The 24,950-nt window shown below is 40.6% G+C and overlaps 1 protein-coding gene across 20 annotated transcripts in view; it reads left to right on the top strand.

Moving 5' to 3' along the window:
- The first annotated feature begins 356 nt into the window (after positions 1-356).
- Positions 357-24,950, top strand: part of fnbp1b (formin binding protein 1b) — a 61,960-nt gene continuing 37,366 nt past the window's right edge. For 4 of the 20 annotated variants that reach the window (XM_028602518.1, XM_028602517.1, XM_028602503.1 and 1 more), the window contains exons 1-2: positions 20,477-20,607; positions 21,504-21,619. In XM_028602518.1, coding sequence (XP_028458319.1) covers positions 20,566-20,607; positions 21,504-21,619 — 158 coding nt within the window. In that variant the 5' untranslated portion in view covers positions 20,477-20,565. Of the gene's footprint in view, positions 675-19,328; positions 19,762-20,474; positions 20,608-21,503; positions 21,620-24,950 lie in introns of those variants that run through there. The other 16 variants (XM_028602520.1, XM_028602519.1, XM_028602513.1 and 13 more) reach the window with 8 other exon arrangements.

The raw sequence follows: 24,950 nt of genomic DNA, 5'->3' as shown, positions 1-24,950 counted from the left end.
TTCAGCCCAACACTCTTACAGCTTGTAGCTGCTGTGGGTTCAAGTGTTCATGAACATCTAGGGTGCTGTCAACGTCCTGCATGACTAGGCTACTTTAGGTCTTATCACAGAGAGAGAGAGAGACAAAGAGAAAGTAGGGCTGCCCACAACTTAGTATTAAACCATGCTGTGGGGGTGTTCAATCAAACATCTGCCGAGGGTGGTGACCTTTTTGAACCCTATCCACCATTCACATCAGTTCAAACGCACAAGGAATAGTGAGTGGCCGCCGATATTTGTAAAGGCTTTATTGGACAACCCTGCAGTGACACCCCCACACCCTCCACCAACTCTCTTTTTCTTCTTCTCTTGCCTGTGCGCGCGCAAGAGCAGCTGTCATTGGGTCGAAAGCGGGTGCCCGCGCGCTGCATATAGCGAGACTATCCTGTTTGAAGATTATGCTGCAGCTCCTGGCCATCTTGTAGCCTATCAGACAGGATGAGACGTTGATTAAAAAAATAAAAAACGAGCCATTTTTTTTTTTTACACAGAACACGGTCGTTGATAGGCGAATATCAAAAAAAGGCAAAACATCACGTCTGCCGCTGTATGTGGTAAAAAAAACACCTCAAACGAGTTGTGGATTATTCAGAGGACATCGTACTGAAACCATGAGCTGGGGGTCAGAGCTATGGGTGAGTCTCTTGTACACTTGTATCTTTTATTAACGGCTTTTTTTGCTATGTTTATCGAGCTCGAAATAAACGTGCGGGTGACGAGCCGCAGCGGTTCCATGTTTTAGCCGCTAACACGACGTTTAGTATGCGCTGCTTTGTGGATGTCCAGCCTCTGTGACCATAGTCAGCTAATTTGCAGCGATAATCACAGAAGCTTATGTAGGCTATTTATTTTTTTTTTTTGCTTGCGTTACATGTCGTTGCCACATCCAGTGTAACACGGTGTAGTTGGCAAGGAGGGCATGCGTGAAAATCCGAGCTCGCTAACCATCCATTTTAGTTAACATTTGAGCATTTCAAACCACGCTTTGCACACATACACACCCCCTCACATTATAGCATAGCCTATAGCTTTTTCCTGCGGTGCCAAGTTGTTGAGGTTGTTCATGTAGCTAGCAGTGACTTTTTTTAACGGTTTTATAAATATATGCAAATTATAATATGCAAAACGTGCATTTCACAGGCTGTATTATCACTGTCTTATTTATCTGCACACAGAAGAGTACTAAAGCGTTACAAACAGTGGTGAATGGCAACTGCTCACTAGTTATTGCACTTAAGTAGCCTAGCAATTAAATGCATAAATAGCTTGCTAATTTCTTATATGTATTTATTTATTTATATTAAACACCAGGAAGAGAAAAATGAGACATGGCTTTATGACAAGAATCTTGTTGCTATAATTTGAAATTGTATCCACAACCTTAAAGCTGAGGCATGTAGGCTATCTATACACAGGGAATGATAGGTTAGTCTTAAATTGATTTGACTGAGTACCAGAACCTCTAGAGTTGTGTCCTTACACACTTGTCACAACATCAGGGGGACCTACGATGACCTTATATCCTATGAATGTTTGATTTGGTTCATCAGGCATTCTTAATGAGCAACATAAGAAGACAAAGTAGAAGCCCAGTGACCCTACTACAGTACATTCCTTTGTAATGATGTCACTTTTCACTGAAATTCACTTTTAAGGATTGCTTTACTTCTTACAACCAAGCGGTAGCCCTTATCAAGCCAGCCCACTCTATCAGTGGCATTTCCCCATAATCAGACAAACTAGCTATGTTTCCATCCACTTGTCAATGGAATTATCTGAAGTTCGCTAAAAACATGCATGCGGATAAAGGTCTGGCTAGTCCATATATAACAGCATTTCGGGATGGGAGAAAAACTCTGCTCTGGTTTATTGGCATTTCTTTTAACCAATCACAATCGTCTTGGGCGGCCCTAGGCTCTGGACAAAGACACGGTGCCGATGCAAAAGGAACGTTTTGGTGGAACATGTGTAGCCTACGTTCAAAAGTTGTTTTAGTCATGCAACAGGAAACTCAGATTGGACAGATAGTCTAGCTAGCTGTCTGGATTTACCCTGCAGAGATCTGAGGAGCAGTTAAACATAGATGACCATAAATCCACCGGACTTTAAAATTCCAAAACAAAGAAAGAGGAAAGAGGTAACGAAAATCCGGTCCAAAAGAGACATCCGGTGGAATTTCCGGCGGCAACGGAGCAATCCCGAAAGTGGGAGACGTTGTGGATATAGACTAGTTTCCATTCCATGGCTTTGAAGCGAATAAAATCCTGTGCGTAATGATGTCACATGCTGTTTTGCAATCAAAATGGAATATCGAATAGATTTGAGACATTTTAAGGTGTTTCCATTCATTTTCGCACTGAATCGCACAACACTCAAGCAAACATTTGCGAACAAACTTTTACTAGCCAAAATGGTTGTAATAGTGCTTGTGAGCCAGCTGATAGCAACATATGAAGATGTAATAAGACAGCAACAACGCTATCAAAACAACGCTATGATGATGCAGATGGCATTTCTAAGATTTTTGCTATCTAAAATAGCCGTTATATTTCGCTCGTGAATCAAATTTGAAAAGTCTCTCGTCTCCTCCCAACTACAGCATGGAAATAACGAAGATTACAGGACCGTGTCAAACTATTTTTACGACTTGATAATAAGCAGCTGTGGTGAGAGGAATTCCTGTTGTTAAGGTTTTGTTTCAGTGGCTCTTGTTATTTATTTTGTTGTGGAAATGATCCACTGTCATTCTGCTGTCTGTGTGCTGACAAACTGCCTGGAAGAGGTGCTGGCATGTTGTTGCAAGATTCATTGCACATTTAGATTAAATGGTGGTATGTTTTTGTGTGTGTGTGTGTGTGTGTGTGTGTGTGTGTCAGTGCAAACATGCATGTGTGAATGCTTGCAAGTTACTACATGGAGTTTGCATTTGAACCTGCAGGAAGGGTCACATTTTAATGACTTTAAACTCACCATTCGTAGGCTGACAATTCTGCAAAACACCTGATCACAATACTGCAATGTGGAGCACTTTTCTTCTACGATAAAACTGCAGTCTAATGTCAATATTATGAGTTGGGCCCCAACAAAGGGGCCTGAAGATAGTTAAATCAGGGATGTGTTTTCCTTTCTAAGAAAAAAAGAGGAAGGTGGGGGGGGGCACTCCCCTGAATTCTCCAGTAATTTACCTGGTGCAAAGTTCATAGAGAAAAACACGAGTACTCCACATTCTTCCGTTTTTTTCCAGTGATGTCAGAGCATTTTTACTTTACTACTGCAACGCTTGACCGAGAAACACTGCTGCCCAGGTAGTCATGCAACGCGAACATAGCCTGAAGACATCTTACAGGCTTTCATGTGGTACCTTCTGTCTGGAAAACATTTGATAGTTTTTTTAAACAGAGACCAAGCTTTTGTAGAGAATACTGTATTACAACCAGATGCTTGCTTTTTTTTCTTTTTTTTCTTTAGCGAGCTGAATGGAATCCAGACACTTGTTCCTTTAATCTTAGTCCATGCAATAGGGCAGCAGACAGAGCACAGCCATACTCTACAGGTGGCTGTTGCCACTGGAGAAAATAAGCTACACACAGCTTATTTTCTTGTTGTCCCAAACCAGATCAAACAGCAAAACATACAGTAACAGCAGCGCCGTTGCTGTGGCAACACTTTAATGCAGGGCCACGGCAGGATGTTGCGGTTCAAGCCAGAAGTACCTTGTGGGGGCTGCAACTAACGATATTTGCTTGATAAATCGATTTCGTCAATGAAATGTCAATGAAATTGTGAAAAATGCTCATCACAATTATCTAGAAGTGCATGATGAGTAATTCAACTAATTTGTTTTATAAAACTGATACCTCAAATCAGGCAATCTGATTGGTTCATAGCCACGGTATATAGGATTGGGCATTGAGAACGGGTTCCAACTTGTAAACGTTTAAAAAAATAATACGATTCCATTGGAATAGTAAGTATGGCTTTATTTAAACGTTGAAAAAGCCTGGTAAAACTGTAAACCCTCATTGAATCCAAATATAAAATGTTCCTCTTATCTGTGAAATAAGCATGGGACCGGTTTAACTCCACCCCTCAAAGAATCGAGAATCGATAATTACTGGAATCGAAAGGAAGAATACAATAAGTATAACTCTAGAATTAGACAAATTTCTTTTTAAGATTATTTTTGGGCATTTTTATCTTATCAGATAGTGATAGCAGATAAGACAGGAAAGGGGGGGGGGGGTTTGACACGCAGCAAAGAGCTGCCAGTTGGATTTGAACCCAGGCCGCTGCCAAGGACTCCTACATGGGGCGCACACGCTACCAGTGTGCGTTATATTTGGAATATTTTCACCGCCTTACCCTGCCGTCAGACAACCCTTTCCGACAGGGAAATGAGGCCATTATCTGTGATGTTTGTACAGCCACCACACTCCATTGACAAAAACAGTAATTTTACCTCGCTGAGAACGGAAGTTGCCGTTCGACTGCTTCCTCGATCGGTTAGTTAGTTTGTGTTATTGTGGGACTTTGGTGAATCCGAACTAACTCTTTAATGTTAAGCAAAAGAAATAGCCTATGTTAGCTGCTAGTGTAGGCTAACGTTAGCCACCCAGCCCAGTGGGGGCCTGTTTTATTATTATTATTATTATTATTATTATTATTATTATTATTATTATTTTATATTTTCATTATTTTTTTGTCAATAAAAATCAATTTCAATTGGAATTTGACTATAACTTTCATATTGCCGGTCACATGCTTATTTCACAGATAAGAGGAACATTTTATATTTTGATTCAATGGTGGTTTACAGTTTAGCTCACTTCAGTCTGTGATATGTTGTGATTATCACAGCTTAGGGGCGTCATGATGCGAAGCAACGGCCTGTCGTGGGCTATGTTTTAATTGTCCGTCTTATAGTCCAAAACCCAAAGAATATAAGTTTAGAGGTTAAAAAATTAGGCTAGATGGTGCAACATGACGGATGAAGGATGAGGCACCACATGCACCACACATGCATTTTATCATGCTCATCCTGTTCCTCGCTGCAAACAGGAAGATAAATGATGTTTCAGGAAGTTGCAGTCGAGCAGGGTTTCTCAACCTCTCACTAACACGACTGCTTTTGTTGAAGTATCAGAAAAGGGCCTTGCTGTGATATACAACGTTACTGGTTCATAAAATGAGAAGCATAGAACTTTATTTCAATAAGAGACCTGTTTGGGGAGGTTATCACTGAAATGGCTATTGTTTAGGCTTCGTGCATCAGCATGAGTAAAGCACCGCAGTCAGTTGATAGACTCCAAAATGCTGAATGCCTTTGGTGCAACATCATAGCACTGATTATAGTCTTCACCGTCCGCCTAAAGACAGACTCTGGGAATGTTTGCCGCCATGAAAATTATGACCATCACTCCATCAGTCCTTGTAGCATTACCAATTAAGTATACAACAACAACAAAAGTCTTTCAAAAACATTGTTTGCTTAAAGAGACTCTTATGCTGCAGAGGAGAGTCCAGCTCTTTGAATCACCTGCAAATATTTAATGCAATAAACCTCACTATATATATATATATATATATATATATATATATATATATATATATATATATATATATATATTTATTTGACAGAATTGTGTATAGTACTGAAATTTAATGGAAGATGGCAAAGTTTTGGTCAAAGTCTTTGGAAATGGTAGTTGTTTTCTTTTTGTACTAACAGAGAATGAAGTAAATGGCTCAGCATCACATGAATGCATGCACAGTAAGGTCCCCAAACCCTGAGAGGAATTATGTAAAAAACACAACCAAAGGAACAAGGAAGTCAAAATGAGGTAGGCTAAAACATGTGACTGTTTCTCAGCAAAACAGGGGTCAGAAAAAGAAATTTAATCGAAGGACTAAAACAGTCGATTTAGAACGACCGTTTTAGCCGTTCTAAATGAAGTTATAGCTGTGTTTGTTGTAGAAAGTTCGAAGAAAGGTACACTGCAACATCTTTGAAGTATTTGCTCTTGGGGCTTGGGTGTCAGAGCTAGAGCCGGCACTCTAAGCAGCAGAGGTGCTACTAAGCAGAGGTGCTACTAACCATGTTTTAAAAAAAAAAAAAGACTAGATCACCTTTCCATGCCACACCTTAAATGTTTCACTTCTCCAGTGGGGTTAGCTCGGGAACTGGAAGTAAGCTACTGTTCTCACAGTTACACGCAGAAGCCCACTCTTCATAGTCTCTAGGATATAAAAGGATTGTGACCTGTCACACAACTATTGATGAGGCAACATGGACAAGGCTGAAACTCTTTTGAAAGAGCAGCAGCTTAAGGTAAGTGGAACTGCACTGGGGTCATTAGCATTGGCTTTAAAATAGTAGGCAAAAGGCACCCATGTGTGGTCCTTGACTAAACCATGCTTTGCCAGTTACATTATTGAAATGGTGCATTACTTTGTTTATTCAGTGTCAGTTGAGGCGTGAATGTCTGTCTTGCCATTGGGGACAGCTTGACAGATGTTTGTCCAGCAGTTTTAATTGTAGGCACACGCCTATCTGTAAGCCATCGCCCCTCATGTAATTGAGAAGGGAAAGTGGTATTGTCTGGAGAGGCCTTTTTTTAAATTGTTTTCTCTCATGTCATTAAGTGGTGCTCCAGACTTTGCCAAAGGGACACCGACTGAAACGTTCAATCAAAACCACATGGTCTTGTTTTGGGGGATTTCAGTCATGCATTCACAGCAGTGAGATATCAGGGCGGATCTCGTGGTAGTGTTATTATGAGTCTGAAACAGCCCGGTGTTAGACTGAGATTTCCTCAGTGTTTTCTGCTTTTGTATTTCATCTTGTCTTAGACTCCCCCAGGGTCCAGCCTCACCCCCTGCTGTTTCCCTGCACTTCCAGGACTGAAACCTGAGCTAGTTTGTTTCCTTCTGTCAGTGGGCTGAAGTAAGAGGGGGGGGGGGGAGGTGTCAGAGACTGAAACCTTTGGCAGACTACGACAGACATCCCTTCACCTCCCATTAAATCTTATACTTATAGCCACCCACCTGCTGACTCAGTGATACCACCCCGAGCCCATTTTCTCTTCAGCTCTTTCTTTGAACCTGCATGACAGTAAAATAGTGATGAATGGATCCACATCTGATCTGTAGGCCTCAGTCTGCACCCTGGGGAGCGAGAAGCATAGAGAAAGGAGGACAGTGGGGGGTATTCAAATAGAGTAGGGTCACCTTGATATATGTAAGACATGCAGATGAATTGCAAAAAATAGGCATTTCCATTTTGTACGACCCTTTGGCAAACACACATACGTAGTTGTAGCTTAGTTGTAGCTTCACTTTGGTGTAACAAATTTGTAAACCTGTACATCATGGCAATTAGTATTTCTGTTTAGCTAAGCTGCATCCAATAGATTATCCTTTGACATTTCTGTTTAGAGCTGCAACAATTAGTGGATGAATCAATTGTTCGATTAATAGACGATACAATATTAATCTGCAATTCTTTTTTATAATCGATTTATCCTTTAAAGCCAACTATTTTTTGCAATTTGATTGTTGGTAATAAACATTTAAACTGTTACCCAACAACATCAAATACAATGGATATCACAAAACGGAATAAAATACAAAAAAGTAGTACTTTTTTACAGGGGTTTCTCCTTTCCCCCACAATGCATTGCATGACGTCACGTTGGGGAGAGACATTCTAGATCTAGATAAGTTTACCGGTACTTAGCTGAACTAACGACATGATCACTGTCCCTAGATATAAATAAAACATTTACTTTCACTTGGTGCTACTCACTGACAGTAAAAACACATCTTCCTCATCCCAGTCAGTCACCATAGTTACAGTACTAGGCTAATGCACGTCTCCCCAACGTGACGTCATCGCCGAATTGCGAATTGTCAGGACAAAAACCTGACAAAAACTGGCCTTTAACACTATTTGGAGACATTTTTAACAATGATATACATATATTGAGTGCTATATGTACCTATTAATCAACAGTGGTGGTTAGGGCTGGGCGATATGGACCAAAAGTCATATCCCGATATATTTTGGCTGAATATCGATATACGATATATATCCCGATATTTTTTTCCGCAAAGTGAGAGCAAATGTTCAGTCAAAGCCAAAATCAAATATGATCTGTCACAAGTAGTTTCATAGAAACAGTTGCAAAATCAAATAAATAATAAACCGGTTTCTTCACCTGGTTCATGATTAAATGCTCAGCTGTTCAAATAATAAAATGTAAACCTAAATACTGTATAATAGGAGTACCTTTTTTGAAATCAAAGCTCCATATTTGTGATTCGTTCCAAAGGTCAATTAAGCTTTTGATATTAATATAATCTACTTTGTTCAAAATGTAATGCCTCATGCCTGTAAGCCTAGGTTTATAGTCCCATTCTTCCACTTGATACTGCTTCCTCTTAAGTAAACTAAAAGATGAACTATCGACTACAAAACAAAGAAACTAATTAATGTGTTAATACAAAGAATATTTATTATGATCGGTTCACAGATCTGAGTCAAACGGAAACTTCACCCTTCTGAACTAAGAGTTTCTGCTTCAAGGTGAAGTTTAAAACAGACTGAAATGTCCAGGCTCATTCCTCCACTATTTATTTCTGTATGTATTTATGCGTTACATGTCATTTTAACGGGCACTGAGCTCCAGATCCTGCAGCCGCAGACGGTCTCTGCTGCCCGCTGTAGCTTCTCTCCGTCCGCCTGCCGCCGGCAAACTTAGTGGAACTTTCCGCCGATATCGACATACAGGTCGTCCTGGACTACGTGTAAGATCCTACCGATCACCACTCTGTCTTTGGCTGGTCCGATTTGGATCAGCGGGGACCCAGCGCAGCAGCGAGGCAAAGCTGTGTTTTTCCCGGGGAAGAGACGCTGCGGCGGCCACGGAGCTCTCAGCCTCCCGCTGCCGCCGGAGCTCAGATTGCTGGTCGAAGGCGGCATACATAATCATAAAACACATTGTCACCTGTTAAATGTTATTCATTGCTGTTTGTTCTTTTCACCTTCTCTTCGAACATAATTAAGCAGTACAAAAGTCCGGCATCTTTAGCGTTGATCTGAATGCTTCGGACCCCTGTTCCAAGATGGCGGCGGTTTTGACGTATGTTTAGAACCTCAAGGTGACATCTGTGTATATATCTATGGGAGCAAGGATCACATTTGAACTATATCGATATATGCGATATGGTCTAATTCCATATCTCATTTAAAAATATATCGATATATTTTTTATATCGATATATCGCCCAGCCCTAGTGGTGGTTAACCTGCAACATGGGCTTTAAGTCATTTCTTAAGCTTGTAGCTTCTCGAATGGGAGATTTTTCCGTTTTTTCTCGTCCTTACACTGTAGTAAATTGAATAAATAATAATACAAAATGAGATATTTGTTGACATCTCCACGAAAATGTTGTTGTTGTGATTAACATTTTTTTTCTTTTTTAAACAACATACAAAACATACAATTCGCAACATGAACATATCCTCCCCCAACCAAACAAAAATGAAGAAAAGATGACACAGTAACTACACTATTTAAGACCATACAACAAAATTAATAACAAAATAAACCATAAACCAAATAAACACATATAGAAATGAAATGCTTTATACACTAAACCATTAATTGAGATGTTCTGTCTTGGGCTTTTTCGAAACAACAGCTGTAGGCATTCCGCTTCCTCAGAGCTGATAGCAGGGAGGGGTCTGAGCCATGTTGTCATCTTCGTCCATGAAAAGGCGACTCAGTCCTTCCTGCCACAGACCGTTTCAGCCTCTAATCTGTAAAGTCAGCCTCTAATCACCGCTGTGACGCTGGAAATGATATTGCTGTTGGGTCTCAGTCACATGAGCTCTGACATATTGTCACCTGAGCCTCATAGCCTTCCATGTTCTCCTAATCACTGCTATATTGTACAACAGACTGTCATTTGTTCTTTAGGCTGGGACAGCATTGAGTTCCCCCCCAACAGAGTAATGGACTAGGTTTTACAACCTTTTGGGTGAAGGATGAATAAAGGGCTACAACCTCTTTTCTCTGCAACTTCTCCATGGAATCAATTAATGCTTTTAAGCCTAAGTGTACCTCATTATAAAGGTACAGTGTGTAGCTTATAAACTAGTAGTGGGAGAGTGATAGCGTGTGCATAGAATGACACAAGTATTCAGTAAAAAGAGCATTAGCAGGTAGCATTCAAAATAGGTTTCGTCATTTAAAAAATATAAATAGATTTTTACACTTGGAGGACTGATCTCCGCGGAGCGCACGCACCACTACGTGCTGCTTCTGTGTGCAAAAGGAAATTCTAGCCTATGTGTTTGGACTGAATGCAAGGAGAATTTTCATTTTCTTTTATTGGTACAGATTTGACCTCTGGAGTGTTTTTGCAGTCCGTGTTTATTATTCCCAAAAAGCAAATGGATGTGACAGCTAGCTCGCAAAACACAGCGAGTGTAGACGCGTGTGGTGAAGTGCTTAAGATGCTAGTGTAAATTGTATTGACTCAGTTCTCCATCTGTCCTGTTTTATGATCATGAAGGCAGAGAAACAGTGGGTCTGCTGCTCGTGGAACAGTGGCGGTCTGTTATTGTTCTTCCTGAAATCTTTTTATTTTGAAGGGACACCAGACGTGGTAGACTTTGTCGGTACCACGTTGAACCCTTTCAGCAGTTACTTTACGGTTGCTTAATGTGAAATCATTCAAAGCCATGATGAAGTGCAGTTACCACACATTTGTCTCCCACACTGCATGAAAATATTCCAACAGCTGGAGGAAATGTCCAGCCCACTCTCGCCTTTCTTAACATTTCCTCATTTGTGTTTCTTTCTTTCTTTCTTTCTTTCTTCTTCTCTCTGCTTTCATCACACTGACTCATTTACTTTCCACTCTCCCGTAATTGCCTTTCTTAGACTGATGTCAATGGTAACAATCATGTGTGATACTTCAAAAATAAGAACGGGCTTTTTCTATGTTTCTTAGCTTAGGTTTGTCCTCTTACAGTGGGAGAATTAACCTCACATTTTTGTGATTATTGAGAGGCTGTGTGGGCGCGAGGAGGCTTCTTGGCAAGATGGTACATCATTGTTGTCTGTTAATGCTCACGATTCCGCAGGATGCTTTGTCAAAACCTTTTTTTGCTTTAGCGGGAATATCTTTTTTTCGTTTAGGAGTTATTTATAATAGGGCAGTATGTGGGGCGCTGTGGACATTTATTAGTGTGCGTGATGCCAGACAGAGAGGGTGGAGGCCGCTGATTGTATTAGTAAATGGTTTTGGCACTAAATGACATGTGAAAATATATCCATCACTTCCTCTAGCGAGAGCTGGCTTCATTCAATAACAGAGATGGTCTCACTCACAAACTTGATAAGTTTAAGTGTCTCTCCGAGTGGGTGTTACCCCCTAGTATGCTAGGTACATTAGCATAGAAAACTGGGTGCATACAGATGCATTAAACACGCTGAGCTATCAGAGTCTTTCCAAGTTGGATTTTCTGCTTGCCATGCCAGGCAAACTCTTAAGAAGTGCCATCTTTACTCATATCCTGAGATGAGACATGTCAGGGTGGAGTGAAATTCAGAGAAATTGAAAAACCGTTTGCGCTGCCAGCAAAAGAAGGACCACCTAGATAGTTGAGCTCATTTTGACAGTGAAAGTACTTGTGTACACCAAGTCCTCTGGGCCCCCGCACAAATAAAAGATTGTAGCTAGATATTCTAGCATCAGCGTAAAACCTTTTCGTTGTTTGCGAGACCGAATAAAGCTAGAATCTCAAAGTCCCTGTGGGCTGTTAGCAGGTTAAAGTGTTGACTTTTCATCTAGTAAAATTTAACGCTGTTGAGGAAAACCACACCATCAACCACAGCAGATGTATGTTTATTTTGTGTTGCCACAAGCAGACCATTCCAGCGAAATACAATGCTCTGGGTAAAAATAACAACCCCCGCTCATTGGCTGCACCAGCCATACTTCTGCATGATGTGTCTGCATGATTTTTATCTCGTCTTATGACACCTTTCTGCAGCATTGAAGTTGAATGAGTTGTGACAGTAAGTAGGGAACTACTAGCAGGAGAATGCATCAGCAGCACAGACAACGAATGCCACACACTCTTGTTTTACCTGGAGAAGAAAGCAAGTGATCTGGGACTCGAAAGAGGAACGCGACACATGGTTGGCACATAGCCAGATTTGATCCTCAAGGGAGAGATTTGACTCTTGTCATCTGAAGCTAAGCTATTAAACTGTAGCTGTAGTGAGTAAAGAGCCATTGCAAGAAGAGGAACCTTTGAGACGCTGACAGAAAAAAAAAAGGCAGCACGTAACACAGATCTATTTATGAACTGAAACTGTGAGTGAGACACAGTTGGGTGTAAGTGTAAGACACAGATATGTTTAATCGAGTCTCTCATTTACTGCTTAATTGCATGCTGGTGCTGTTTGTATGTTATTTCCCCCCGTCTGAATGTTCCTACAGTATGATTAAATCCAAAGACTCACACCTAGCAATCAAAAGGGTACTATTTTGACTATTTTGCAAGAAAACATGTAGTTATTATGTTCAAATCATGGTTGTTCTTTAGCGGAAAAAGGTCTACATAAGACATGTCACGGCAGCACATAGCTTGAGTGCCATGGCCAGAGTCTCACCTGAGCCTTGTATAGCATGGTAGTGGACAGCTGAGCAGGGGTGTCATTTACAGTAACACTGAAGTCAGTGTTTACTCACCACTTTGGCCATGTAACATGTTTCATGTGTTACATTTGTACTGGACAATGAGAACGTGGTGTAGCCGGACCGATCTTTTAGGCTGATATTGCTCTCTGGGAGGTTTAAAAAAAAAATAAAAAAAAAAATGATATATTGGCAAGTAATCATTTGTTTTTAACATAGACAGACAATCTTGGTATGGATCGCTTAGAAGTTCTTAAAGAAAAGTAAAGAATTGGGGCCAAGATAGTATCGAGTATGTAATACAGTTGAAAAATAAAGTCAAGTTAAGTTTATTTTTATAGCCCAATATCGCAAATTACAACTTTCCTCAAGGGGCTTTACAATCTGCACAGCATACAGCACCCTCTGTCCTTACACCTTAGATTCGGATGATTAAAACCTCCTCAAAAAATGTCTCAATGAAAAAAAGAATACTTGTTTCTGTATGACCTCAAACCCAGTCTGGCATTCCTGTACTGCAATTTCTTGCATTCATCTGCGGACATATACACAAAAATGTATAGCTGCAATAAGATAATATTGGCTATTTTAGCTCTAGAACATGGGTTTAAATTCTAACTTCATCAGCTGAAAGTGAGACTATTAGTAGATTTTATTCCCAATGTACAAACACCAGGTCCATCCGTGCTATTATATGGATTGATTTCTCCCATCAATACCCCGCTTGTTTCAGCCGTTAACATCCATATAATGTTATCAAGCTCATGGGCTATGAGATGACCTCAGCCAGATCTGGATTACCTCCAACTTGTTTGCTGAATGAACAAGCCAATAGCTTGCTATGTTGTAGCGGTTAAGTATATAAAGTGTCTCTCATATTGGTAATATAAAGTTCAAATGTTTCAGGCAAAAAGAATGTGTTATATAAGATTTAAAGAGCCTTATCCTTTAAAAAGTACAAAAACAGCTCAACAAGAACAATGGCTAATGTGTGTTTGCTGGCCTAGCAGGGATAATCCACAGAACGGCAGTGTCCTATTGGGTGGTTAAGGTAGTTAGAAGGAAGGTGGACTAATCAGATTAATGACGTCATTAAATCAAGTTCTGTGCTGATTACAACAGTTCTGCTGTTCCCTCAAATTATACTTTTTGTTCTGCCTGCATTGGGTGCACTTTGATTGATGAATATATTCCTTGATTACCAGGATATATGATGTGTTTGGATTCAATCTTTGCGTTACTATATGCAGGATCTTAAATCCTGCTTTGCTTGACCAAGATTTGCTCCTCTATCGTATGTCCCTCCTCTAAGATGGATTAACTTCGTTCGGAGCTCCTTTTCTCTACTTTGTTGTCTTGTGAAAACCGTGAACATGTTGCGCCGAAAAAGTGCGTTTTTTGTTTTCATGGACGGTGTTCGTTCTCTGAAATCGGAAACGGAGGAGCAAGAGGAAGAGCACCAGCTGAGCCCTTTTGAAGAGTATCTGCAGGTGCTACTGCAGATGAAGTTGGCAAGTGCTGTAAGTGGGCAGACATGTAAAATGATTCTTGCACATTTCTTTTTTTTTTTTTTTAAATCAATTTCCATTTAATTCAACAATTAGACAAAAAAGTAATTGCTGAATCAGTTTATAGGAATTTTACGAGGTCAGAGCCTAAAATAATGCTGCAATAAAAGTTTATTTTTGAATCGGTGAAGGAGTTGACCACCCTTCCGGTTACTATGACTCAACTGAGAGGCAGCAATTTCCTGTGGCCTAACCACCGCCACAGAGACTGGTTTTTCTTATCGAGTGAGTCGATCACTCATACATGATACTGTTAAGTGACATGGACATAGGCAGAGGGACTAAATAGCAGTCGGGGTCGTGCAAAAGCAGGCACAGAGATGAAATGCTTTATGAGCATAGAAGCATAATACACGTGTGCATGCATACGCTAACACACATTCTTAAATTTCAGACTGGCAGAGGCGTTGTTTCTATAAATATCTACATGGCATGCAAACAAGAGCTCTCACACATAAGGTCACTCACTGCCCCAAACAGCTGTTCGTATTTTGCAGAACGTTGGTGTGTACATGTACATGCATTTTCCTATGGGCATGTGTTTGTGTTTTTCTTCCAGAGTAATATTTTGCATAGCTAGTCAGGCAGTGAATGACTGAACCTTTACAGTGATAGTGAAAGTCTAAATGCAAATATCAGCTCGGTTATTAGTGACTGAATCAAAAATGTAAAAGCTCATCCTATGCAGCAAGATAGATGTATTGCATTGCATTGCCGCATTAGCTTATTTTGACAGTAGTGTAAATTGTCTTAGCCTTTTGTTTGCATTCATGTGTTAAATCGTCATTTAGGGTGGGTGGGCACGGGGCTAATAAACCCTTCTCAACCCTTTACAACCCAACGAAAAAATAGCTTAGGGCAACTTTTCAGTAAAGCACATGATGATCAGTCTTTGTTTTACATGTGCGCACAAGCATGTTTTGTGTGTGTGAGGCTACTGTCCCTTTTCCTCTCTGACACAGGGGTTACACTGGGCAATGGAGGCATTGTTCCGCCCCGCTTTCTTGGACAAAGTGCGCCGTGTGTTTGAGAGAGGGTTTGGCATCTCTCTTAAAATATTTGTTCTTGCTGCTGGACGCCCACTGTCGCGAGAGACAGTGAAGACTTGCATTGACTCATGGACCACCGTAGATTTCATTGGCTCTGCTCTACTGAGGGTCTCTGAGTCATCTGTCTGGTGTGTCTGCTATTGTCAGTAGGAAGTATAAGGCTTTGGATAATTAGGCTACTAGAGCAACTCCGGAGCTTTGCACATTTTCTGCCGCTTTGCTTAATTCAGTGAGACAGGGCTATTTTTGCTAGAACAATTGGACTATTTGTTTATTATTTGAAATGGCAGGACCCTCACTGCCTAATGAACACTTTTGGATGACTGCGGTTTCCTCCTCACCCTTTTCACTCTCACTGCGGTTCGGAGTTTGTTAGCTAACAAGGCTCCTGTAATAACTCATTCATCTTTACCGTAATGGTTCTAATAGACGAGAGCATAAAAACCACTCCGAAACCACCTTCTCTCCTTTTACTAATCAGACCAAATGTGTGTGTAGGTATCGCCCAAGCAGTACTTCCATCATAGTTTCAGTTTCTCTGACAATGACAAATTTTTTCTGCCATCTTAAGCAATGAATGAGGTCAGTATGGGACAGTGAGCTATATGGGGTTTCAGTCAGTCTAGTCACTGTCCTAGCTCAATACATTGAACCATTAAACAAAAAGACAAAAGCCTCTAAAGGGCTCTTATCCCATTGTCCTTCAAGCAGAACATCTGTCCCCTCAGTTACTGTGGATCCCCCCCCCCTACTCTGGCGTGGCATCTGCTTTTCTTTGTCTCATCTCAACAGGTTTCCTGTCAGAGGGTAGACTTCATATAGATACCACTGTGACACAATCTGAAAGCTTGAAGCTAACGTTTGGAACGTTTGAAACTTAGTTGTGAGAGCTTGAAGCCATTTTTTGGAAAGTTATAAACATTTCTTTTGTCCTTCTTTTTTGTGTGTGATTTAAGTCCTTGGAGGTTAACCGCTATATTCATCTGATTAATGGGTTCATGAAAATAAAGCCACAATTATATGTTTGGGGTCAGTTCATATGAAAATCCCGTACTCTTGTTCTTACTCAACTAATCAGGCACACTATTTACCCATCTGTGAAATCTGTACACTATTACATTACCAATTAAATTAATGAGAGATCTATTTATCAAGGCTGTGTCTTTGTGGAATAAATAATGTTAACAAAAATATGGTAAAAGAAAGTTTATACCACTTCTGATTCTAAGAAAAACGTGAGGTTTTTTTTAGTGGCAGGCATCTTTTTTTTAAATTTTTTTATATCAAACACTATGTGTATTAGATTTGAGCGTTTTATTTTGAAGGTTGATTCACATCAGCATTTACATTTTTTTTTACTTCTTAGTCAATGATTTCCTGTCCCCTCAGTCTACCAATGAAACACTCCCTTTTCCCCTCTTCTTCTCTTGTGTTTTTACTGGTACATTGGTTTTTGCTGTGATCATCAGAGCAGCAAACTGACCTCTGCAGAGGTGGTAAGGCTGTAATAAAGCGAGAAGTGTTCCCAGGAGTTTTTTTTTTAATATAGGTTTTAAAACGATTCAGCAGTCCTGTTATCACCGACCTTGTTGTAAAGTGGGTCAACTCACTTTGTGTTTGGTAATCTATCGCTGGATCTGTCTGATTTTAAAGTTCTTGATCTGCTGATGTTGTCATGCCATGTTGATTCATGGTGCACTAAATAAGAATAATTTGGTTGCTTCTGTGGTTGACAGGTGCATTATTATATAAAACCCATCAGTCCTTACGGAATATGTGGTCAGGTCGGGGAACAGTTCTTCTACATGCTCCATTTATTTCAGACCTTGTGTCTTTGAATCCTACTGGGGATTAAAAAAAATTAAAAAATTAAACAAAAACACCAGCAGCAGTGATGTTAAAAGTAGTGTTATTACTCTCTACTGCCTTCTGTGGTGGAAATGAGAAGGAATAGGAAGCCACTTACAAATGTATCTGCTTTATTGTGGACATTGCATCTTGTGTCAAGCATCACTTCATATCTTCAGATACTGTAGATGGGTTTCAAAGTGAAAAAATTCCGTGCAATAAATCCAGTGGTATTCCAACAGTAGGTATTCTGCAGTGGTTATATTTCACCATCAGGTATTCAGTTGCTTAAAATATCCTTTCAGCCTTTTCTTTTTACTGTGTTTGTCTGCACCAGACTCGCTGTGGGAAAAGTACTAAGGGAAATTTAACAGTTCTAGGTGTTTTCACGGTTGATTTGTTTAACTTGTTCACTGTTTTTTAAAGTTCAATATTTGCAACATCTTTCCAAAAGTCAGTAAGAATTTGTGTTAAATAATCGTGATTTCAATATTGACCAAAATAATCGGGATTGGGATTTCTTTCCATAATTTGTCTTATGCTTGTCCTTGTGTTTGTGCTCTGTCTACTATAATCAGAGAGGAAAGAGAACCCCTCTGTGTTGTGGGCGATGCAGGTGCAAGTAAATGGGCCAATTCAGTGTGCGGCTGATACCGAGAGATTTGATCTGGAATGGTAGCTTAATAATGTGCATTAGTTCAGATTAACTGGCAGTCTTAATACATTAAACTGCACCATAATCTCCATCGCCATGTTGGAAAGAGTTGGAGGTCAGGAGGCTGATCCTTAAACAAGCATTTATCTGTTTTCTTACAGCACATGGGCGAAACCTACATATATTTAGTAACTGCTAAATGTCTCCTTTGTTCTCGGTTTGAACCTGTTTCCCATTTCCTGGATGATGAAAAACATATTTAGCGGCGCTGTTCTATTTATTTTCTTTCACGTACTACCACAATAGTACATGCATCACAGTGAGTGGGATTGGGTCCTGAAATAACAAGCAGAGTTTGGGCTGGTTCGTTTCCTGAAGGGATCCCCCACTTATTCCCTCCTGCAGGAACAGGGTCAGGTGTCAGAGGCCGCAGATGACAGACTGGAAGTTGGAGCAGGAGTTATTAGTCTTTAGTACGGGGCCCATAGGAGGAGGTTTTACAAAAACTCCTTGTCCGGTTTGAATTTGAGTCTAGTAGCTGTTCAGCCAACTGTCACAGAATATTTGTATAATTTGCATGCAGTGTAGCCTGGGAAAACCCGGACCAACTTCTGGCAAATTTGAGATTTGCTCTGCAAGTCTGTCTGGCCGTCAAGCCCATTTCCAAGTTTTCCCAAATCGAGGCACCAATCCCAACCGCTGAGGTGGGCTTTACACGATGACGATAGCGCAGCGACGGCAAGCAGCTTTTTGTTTACATTCAACACGGCCTGAAAAAAACCTCTCATCATGACTTGCATAATTTCAACCCAGACTGTGTGGGTATGGCTGCAACTATTATTTTCAATACATTGCCATCTATCCTCTCGATTAACAATGTGTTGTTTGGTCAATAAGATGTTGGACAAATATATATATAAAAAAGAATGTCCACACCAAGTTAACATATTGAAATTGTTTCTTTTGTCCGATCAACAATCCCAACTCACTTAAATCAAGTTGGAATGGCAGGAGGTTGAAGAAATGAAGCAAGGAGACAACAAGACTGTATGCTAACGTCGGACACACCTCCACTAAACGTGCTGTTGTCTGTGATTCTTGCCCCACACAGGTTCCTCATTTATTAAGCAGCTCTTTCTCTGGAGCTGGACAATTGCTTTGTTGATGACTTTTCCATTTTACTCGAGCAACTTCTCTCCCACCTGATATTAGCCAAGATTGATGTGCTCGGAATGACTCATCATGCTGCGGATCATCATCCTTTATTTTATTATATTTGAAATGTGGTAAAGTAAAGAGTTTATGAGGTCCCAGCAGCAGTAGGATGGTCCTCCCCCCCTCTAAATTGAATCCCCTCCCAAGTAATCCCGCCTATACTGTCATTTCTCCTCCCCTCAGGCCTCCTCCCTCTGCTTTTCTGCTGTCTCTCTCACTATCCTCCTCTACCATCCCACTTATTCCACCTTACGCCTGATGGAGCATTAAGCCTGAATGCTGTGGGCAGCCGTGGCCTCAGAATCAGAGTGGATGTGTGCGTGAGGGAGCCAGTGCTGCTTCGGTTCCTCCCCTGCTTTCTGGGATTCTTGCTCCTTCCGGACCATAGGGAATTACTTGCTACAACTGTGCAGTTTCTTTGTCACTGTGTGGGAGTGGGGTCAGCGGACATTGTTCCTAAACCCAGACGCTAATCTGCTCTTGGTCCGCTTTGGATACATTGGAAATGGTCTTGTGGATGCCTTCCCTAGCCTAACCTCTGCCTTTTTGTCGTGCTGCACTGGAGGGGGAGGAGAGGCGAGTTGGATGTATATTTTCTGGATTTGGATATTGCAAAAGGGTACATATTCCACACGGAGACACGCTGGATAAGATGTTGCCCCTGCAAAAAAGGGTAATCTGAGTTATGTCTGTGGAGGAGTGTGTGTTAGAGAGAGGAGGGCTTTCTGTGCATGATGTGGCTGCAGTGACGTGTGCTGATTGTTGTCTGTTTTTTTTTCCTTCCAAGAATAATTGATGTCTGAAAGTGATAATGAAGCAAATGCCGTTTGATGACTTTAATTGGCACATAGGTCTGAGAGTGAGCATGCTCTTGGGCATTGAAGGGGAAGGGAAGCTTGTTGTGGAACCTAGAAAAAATAGGTGTCTTAAGGGCAGAGAAACAGAGGGAGAAAAAGAAATACAAGTGATGGGGCTGAGAGGTTGACTCATTGTTTCAGTAAAATGTCCAATTGTTTGGTGTTACCTTGTCATTCTTGTGTCGAGTGGCTTGTTGATGAGTGATTGCTTATTGAAACTGACAAACAATGCACACTGGGAAGTCCCTATCATTCTGTCCTTGAGTGCTTTAATTGGGAAGTTGTTATGTTTGTTGAGAGAGAGGTTTCATCACACTTAATAATGTGACTTCAATAAAGCTATGGTCTTGAATCCTTAGCATGCTCGGATTCTTATAAATAAGACAGTCAAAGATACCTTAAAGTGCTGCAGGGTCGAGTGTAAACTTTTCATCACCACAACCACTTCCCGTGTGTTTGCTATGAAAGTGCTTTTAGTGCAGAGATGCTTTGAGCAGTCACAGAGTGCACCGTGTGGTTTGCTCAGAGAATCAGTCGGACCTTTTTGAGCTGACAGATTTCACATGCTTTAGTGTGTCGTGCTAGGGGAACTACTAGCCAGACTCAGGGAGACTCCAGACATGGTGGAGGAGAGGATGGGGGACTGTTGGAGCTACACCAAGGTTGTTTTTAATTTGGTTCATTTTTTAAATTAACACCAACACTGTCGTTAGATGAATGTTTGGAAGTAGCCATATGATCGTCAGTAAAGATTAGCTGTGGCGTGTGTGTGTGGGTGTGTGTGTGCGTGTGTGTGTGTGTGTGTGTGTGTGTTGTTCGTGTGTGTGCGTGTTTATCGATATCCCAGCTGAAATGCTCTCTTTTCTGAACTGATGAATCTCAAGCCGTGACCTCAGCCAACTAGAGGCTCAATTTTTCCTCACAAGTCATAAACGAAGCATGAATAATGAGTTCAGCTCCAACAGCTGTATTTCATTATCAGTAGTGTAGGCTGTTGGTGATTTTTGTTTTACTATGAACCACACCATGATATAATGATATCCGTGTTATCAAGGCAAAACTCACTTGTCACATCTGCAACTTAAAATGACAGTGTCAGTCATTGGCCCGGCAGTGCCTCCTTTGAAGGTGTTAAATGTATAAATTGTAGCGTATGAGAGTAGGTCAGCTGCTTGTGTCGGATCAGTGGCTCAGAATAAACACATTGACTGACACATACATATGCTGCCTGATTGCTTTGGTTGAAGGGAGGCAGATATTCCCACAACAAATGAGTAAAAGTAGATTTTTTTTTAGAAGATTAGTAAGAATGTGTAGAGGCTGTTCTCAAATACTAAGATGGATATTTGGTGATATTAGACGTAAACTTGATTTACCGTGGCGTTGAATTCAGCAGTAGGTGCTACGATGCATGCAATTCACATCTCCCCATCAAGATTAAATAATCTTTAATCTTATTCTTCTCTTGCTTTTTTTCTGTATCCTCGATACTGTTACTGTAGATTGCTATCTCCCTTGTATTTGAATTGATTCATTAATCTCTTCTTCTTTTCTGCAGGATCAGTTTGACAATTTGGAAAAGCATACACAGTGGGGGATCGATTTTGTGGAGAAGTACACCAAATTCGTCAAGGAGAGATCAGAGATTGAAACCAACTATGCAAAACAAATTAGGTGAGTACTCAAGCTGATTTATGATCCATGTTCAGGGTTATGATTCGGGTGAGTGTTTTCCATCCAGGTTGCTTAGATAAAGCAACCCCCCCACCCCCCCATGTTGGATTGAAGTGTCCTTGAAACAGGAGACTGAATCCTTCCCAGCTTGTTATGTAGCTGACCGTGACCTCTGACCTCCCTCTGAAAGGGAAAACTCAAATGAGAATTCCCATATGGAAAGCAGTACATTAGCAGTATAACATATATCAAAAGGACTAGAGTTGAAAATTAGCCGGCTGGCTAACACTGGCACATTTAAGTTGATTAATGTGCATTGTCCTTTATAAATACAGTAAATGAAAAATATGAATAAGCATACTTGCTTTATTCGAGCGTAGATCTAAATAAACCGATGTGAAGAGGATGTATATTCCCTCCATCTTCCTCTCTCTCTCTTTTTTTTTCTTTTACAAAGAATCTTTTCTGTATCCTCTCTTGTGCATACACACTGTCTGTTGTTGCTAGCTTCTGCTTCAGGCAAGAGGAAGTCAGGTTGTGGGGGGATGGGGTGGAGCTTGTGTTTCCATAGAGACTAGTAGGTATCAGCATTATCAACGCCAGGTCTGACCCAGATTTCCTTTTTCCACTCCAACCACAAGTGTCGACTCCGCCCTTTACAATCCCCCCACCCCCTACACACACACACACACACACACACACACACACACACACTGTTATGGTGAAGTCACTGATTTTCCAAGGCTGAGATGGAAGCATGAGCAATCCTGCACTGAGAGGATCCATCTCCTAAGTCCTTCTGTATCCCAACACAGTAGGAAATGCTCCCTCCCCCCCAAATCCAAAATCCTCATCTTTAAAAAGGCCTGACAATATGGCTAATGCTCTAAGTATTGACCCCAACCCCCCATTTCACTGGGACTAGCCAATACCAATCCAGTATTCACATAGCAGCCTGCTGTAACAGATCCTCTACAGCCCATACCACTCAACTTTTTGCGAATTAAGTCAGCTTGAGATAATAGGACTAGCTGTCTGTGTTTACATGCACGCATTACCCATACACCATATCCCTGCACCCATGAACTTTTCACACTCAAAGACAGACACATCCAATCATCAAACAGATTTTAATATTTTTACCCAAATGCTGTTTTATATTTATGGATTGTTTTGATCTCTGAATGTTGTTCGGTTCTTTCTTTTTCTATAATTTGCTGAAACATTTGAATTAAGAGAAACAATGTCCAACGTCCAGGTCTATAAAAAGCAAATTATTGATGGACCAGAAATATTAATGTACATTTTTTTTGTTGCTTAAATTTGCTTTTGTTCATGTGTACAACTGGATAATTCTTACATTTATCCAAAATACGTTACTTCAAAGCTAAGTTAAAGCATTGTTGCGGCCCAAAAATATACACATGCAGAGCTTTGCACTTGCATTTGAACCGATACCGATATCCCATAATTCAATTAGTTAGCATCCGTCTACAGTATGTTTGACAAAAGAACAGGGGTAGAGTCATCTTGCCAGGGCAGGTTGGCTTTTATTGAACTTCAGGCTCCACAGATGGTGTGGATGTTTTCAGTCACTGTGCTAACACAGAGGGCCCGCTGTCAAACTGGGCCAGTTATCTATACACACATGCACATTGGCACACTTGTCAGAAAAAAGGCTAAAATGAGGAAATTAGGATGTACTGACAGGATAGCTTGAGTCATAGGGTTTTCCTGTGTTTCCAACACACTGTGCTTCTTTGTTGTGGTGCTACGTAGTTGGCCTGACCTCAGGACTAATTATCCCTTTTAATCAACTTAGCTCATGAAATCAGGCTTAATCTAACCAAAAGAAACACAGGGCTGTTAGATCTAATAAAGTAATGGAATAGCAGCAGTGTTTCACAGATCTTGTTTTGCCAAGGCTGACTTACTGGGACATGGAACGACTAGTCAATTAATCATTAAGTCAATTGACAGAAAAATAATCTGCAACTTTTTGCAGAACTTTTTCAATTATGAGGACGTGCTGCTTGGTCTGAATATAAAAGTAATTTGGGATTCGGAGTGTTGATTGGGCAAAACAAGCAATTTAAGGACATCGCCTTGGTCTTTGAAAAAACATGATTGTGAAAAAAATTGTGATTTTTCAAATGATCAACTGAGAGTATATTCAGCCGATTGACAATGAAAATATTTCCTAGTTTCAGCCCTATTGTTATTAATTACACATGTGCTCTCCCTGCTATGACAAGTCAAAAGGCGGCATTGAAAAGGGCCTATAGAACAGGGTACAGTAAGAGGATAGTAAATATTGATCAGCAGCTGAATAAGTGCTGAATTGCAAAGAATTGTTTGACTACTTGAACTAGCCTACATTCCTGACCAATTGAACGTCATCTGTGGCTATTACACTATTTTGTACCATTTCTATCACCACACCAACCACACTCTGAACTAATCCCACGAATAATCCTCTTCCACTGCATTGGTGTAAACATGGACAATGCTTCAGTCTAGTCATTGCAGGGCAATGCATTAATACCTCCCCCCTCCCCCTCCCCTCCCCCCAAATTCCAGTCTGGCATAATCCATAACACAGTGGGAATAAAGTCCTGCTAACAAAAGAGACTGGGTGGGGGGTTAAAAGAGTGTCTGTCTTTACTGGGGTTACAGTGTCAAACAGTATGTAGGAGCCATGCACTCATGCGGTATCTTTTTCCAGACACACGTACACAAACATACACTGTTTAATCACAATTAAGTGCTAGCAGCTACCCTCATTTTTTATTGTGTAAAGTATTTTGTTATTGAGGTGAGCGGGCAAATACAATCTGACACGTGGCATCTGGCTGTGAGAGAATCAGTTAGTGGGGAACTAGTACTATAATTAGAGATGGGGTGAGGAGGACAGGGAGATAGACAGAGATAGATCTGCCTAGCAACAGCGGAGCCAAACACCACCGGGGAGGAGAGGCGTGGGGGATGTGAGCAGAGCGAGACACACATTACATGTAGTTTTTTTAACACGTGCATTATTAATTTATTTCAGCAGGAATTTTGCCTGCCCCATTTTACAACATGTACAAGCTGAGGCGTTTAGATTCCATTAGTCTTACAACAAAACAACTACCACCAACTGTTATCAGCACTTTCAAACCAATTTGCATTTACTTACAATCATTATTTTGATTCTGATATGTAAAGTGGACAGGAGTGTTGTATTTGTTACGGTGTACTAATAATTTTACAAATTATCATGATGTTTATTTTAGAATTTGTAACAATAATTTGCTTGACTTGTAGGACATGAAATTTGGATTGGAAAATG

Source organism: Perca flavescens, chromosome 16 (assembly GCF_004354835.1).
Source record: "Perca flavescens isolate YP-PL-M2 chromosome 16, PFLA_1.0, whole genome shotgun sequence".
Lineage (NCBI taxonomy): Eukaryota > Metazoa > Chordata > Actinopteri > Perciformes > Percidae > Perca > Perca flavescens.
Note: the sequence above shows the minus strand (reverse complement) of the source record. Positions and strands in the feature narration are given on the sequence as shown.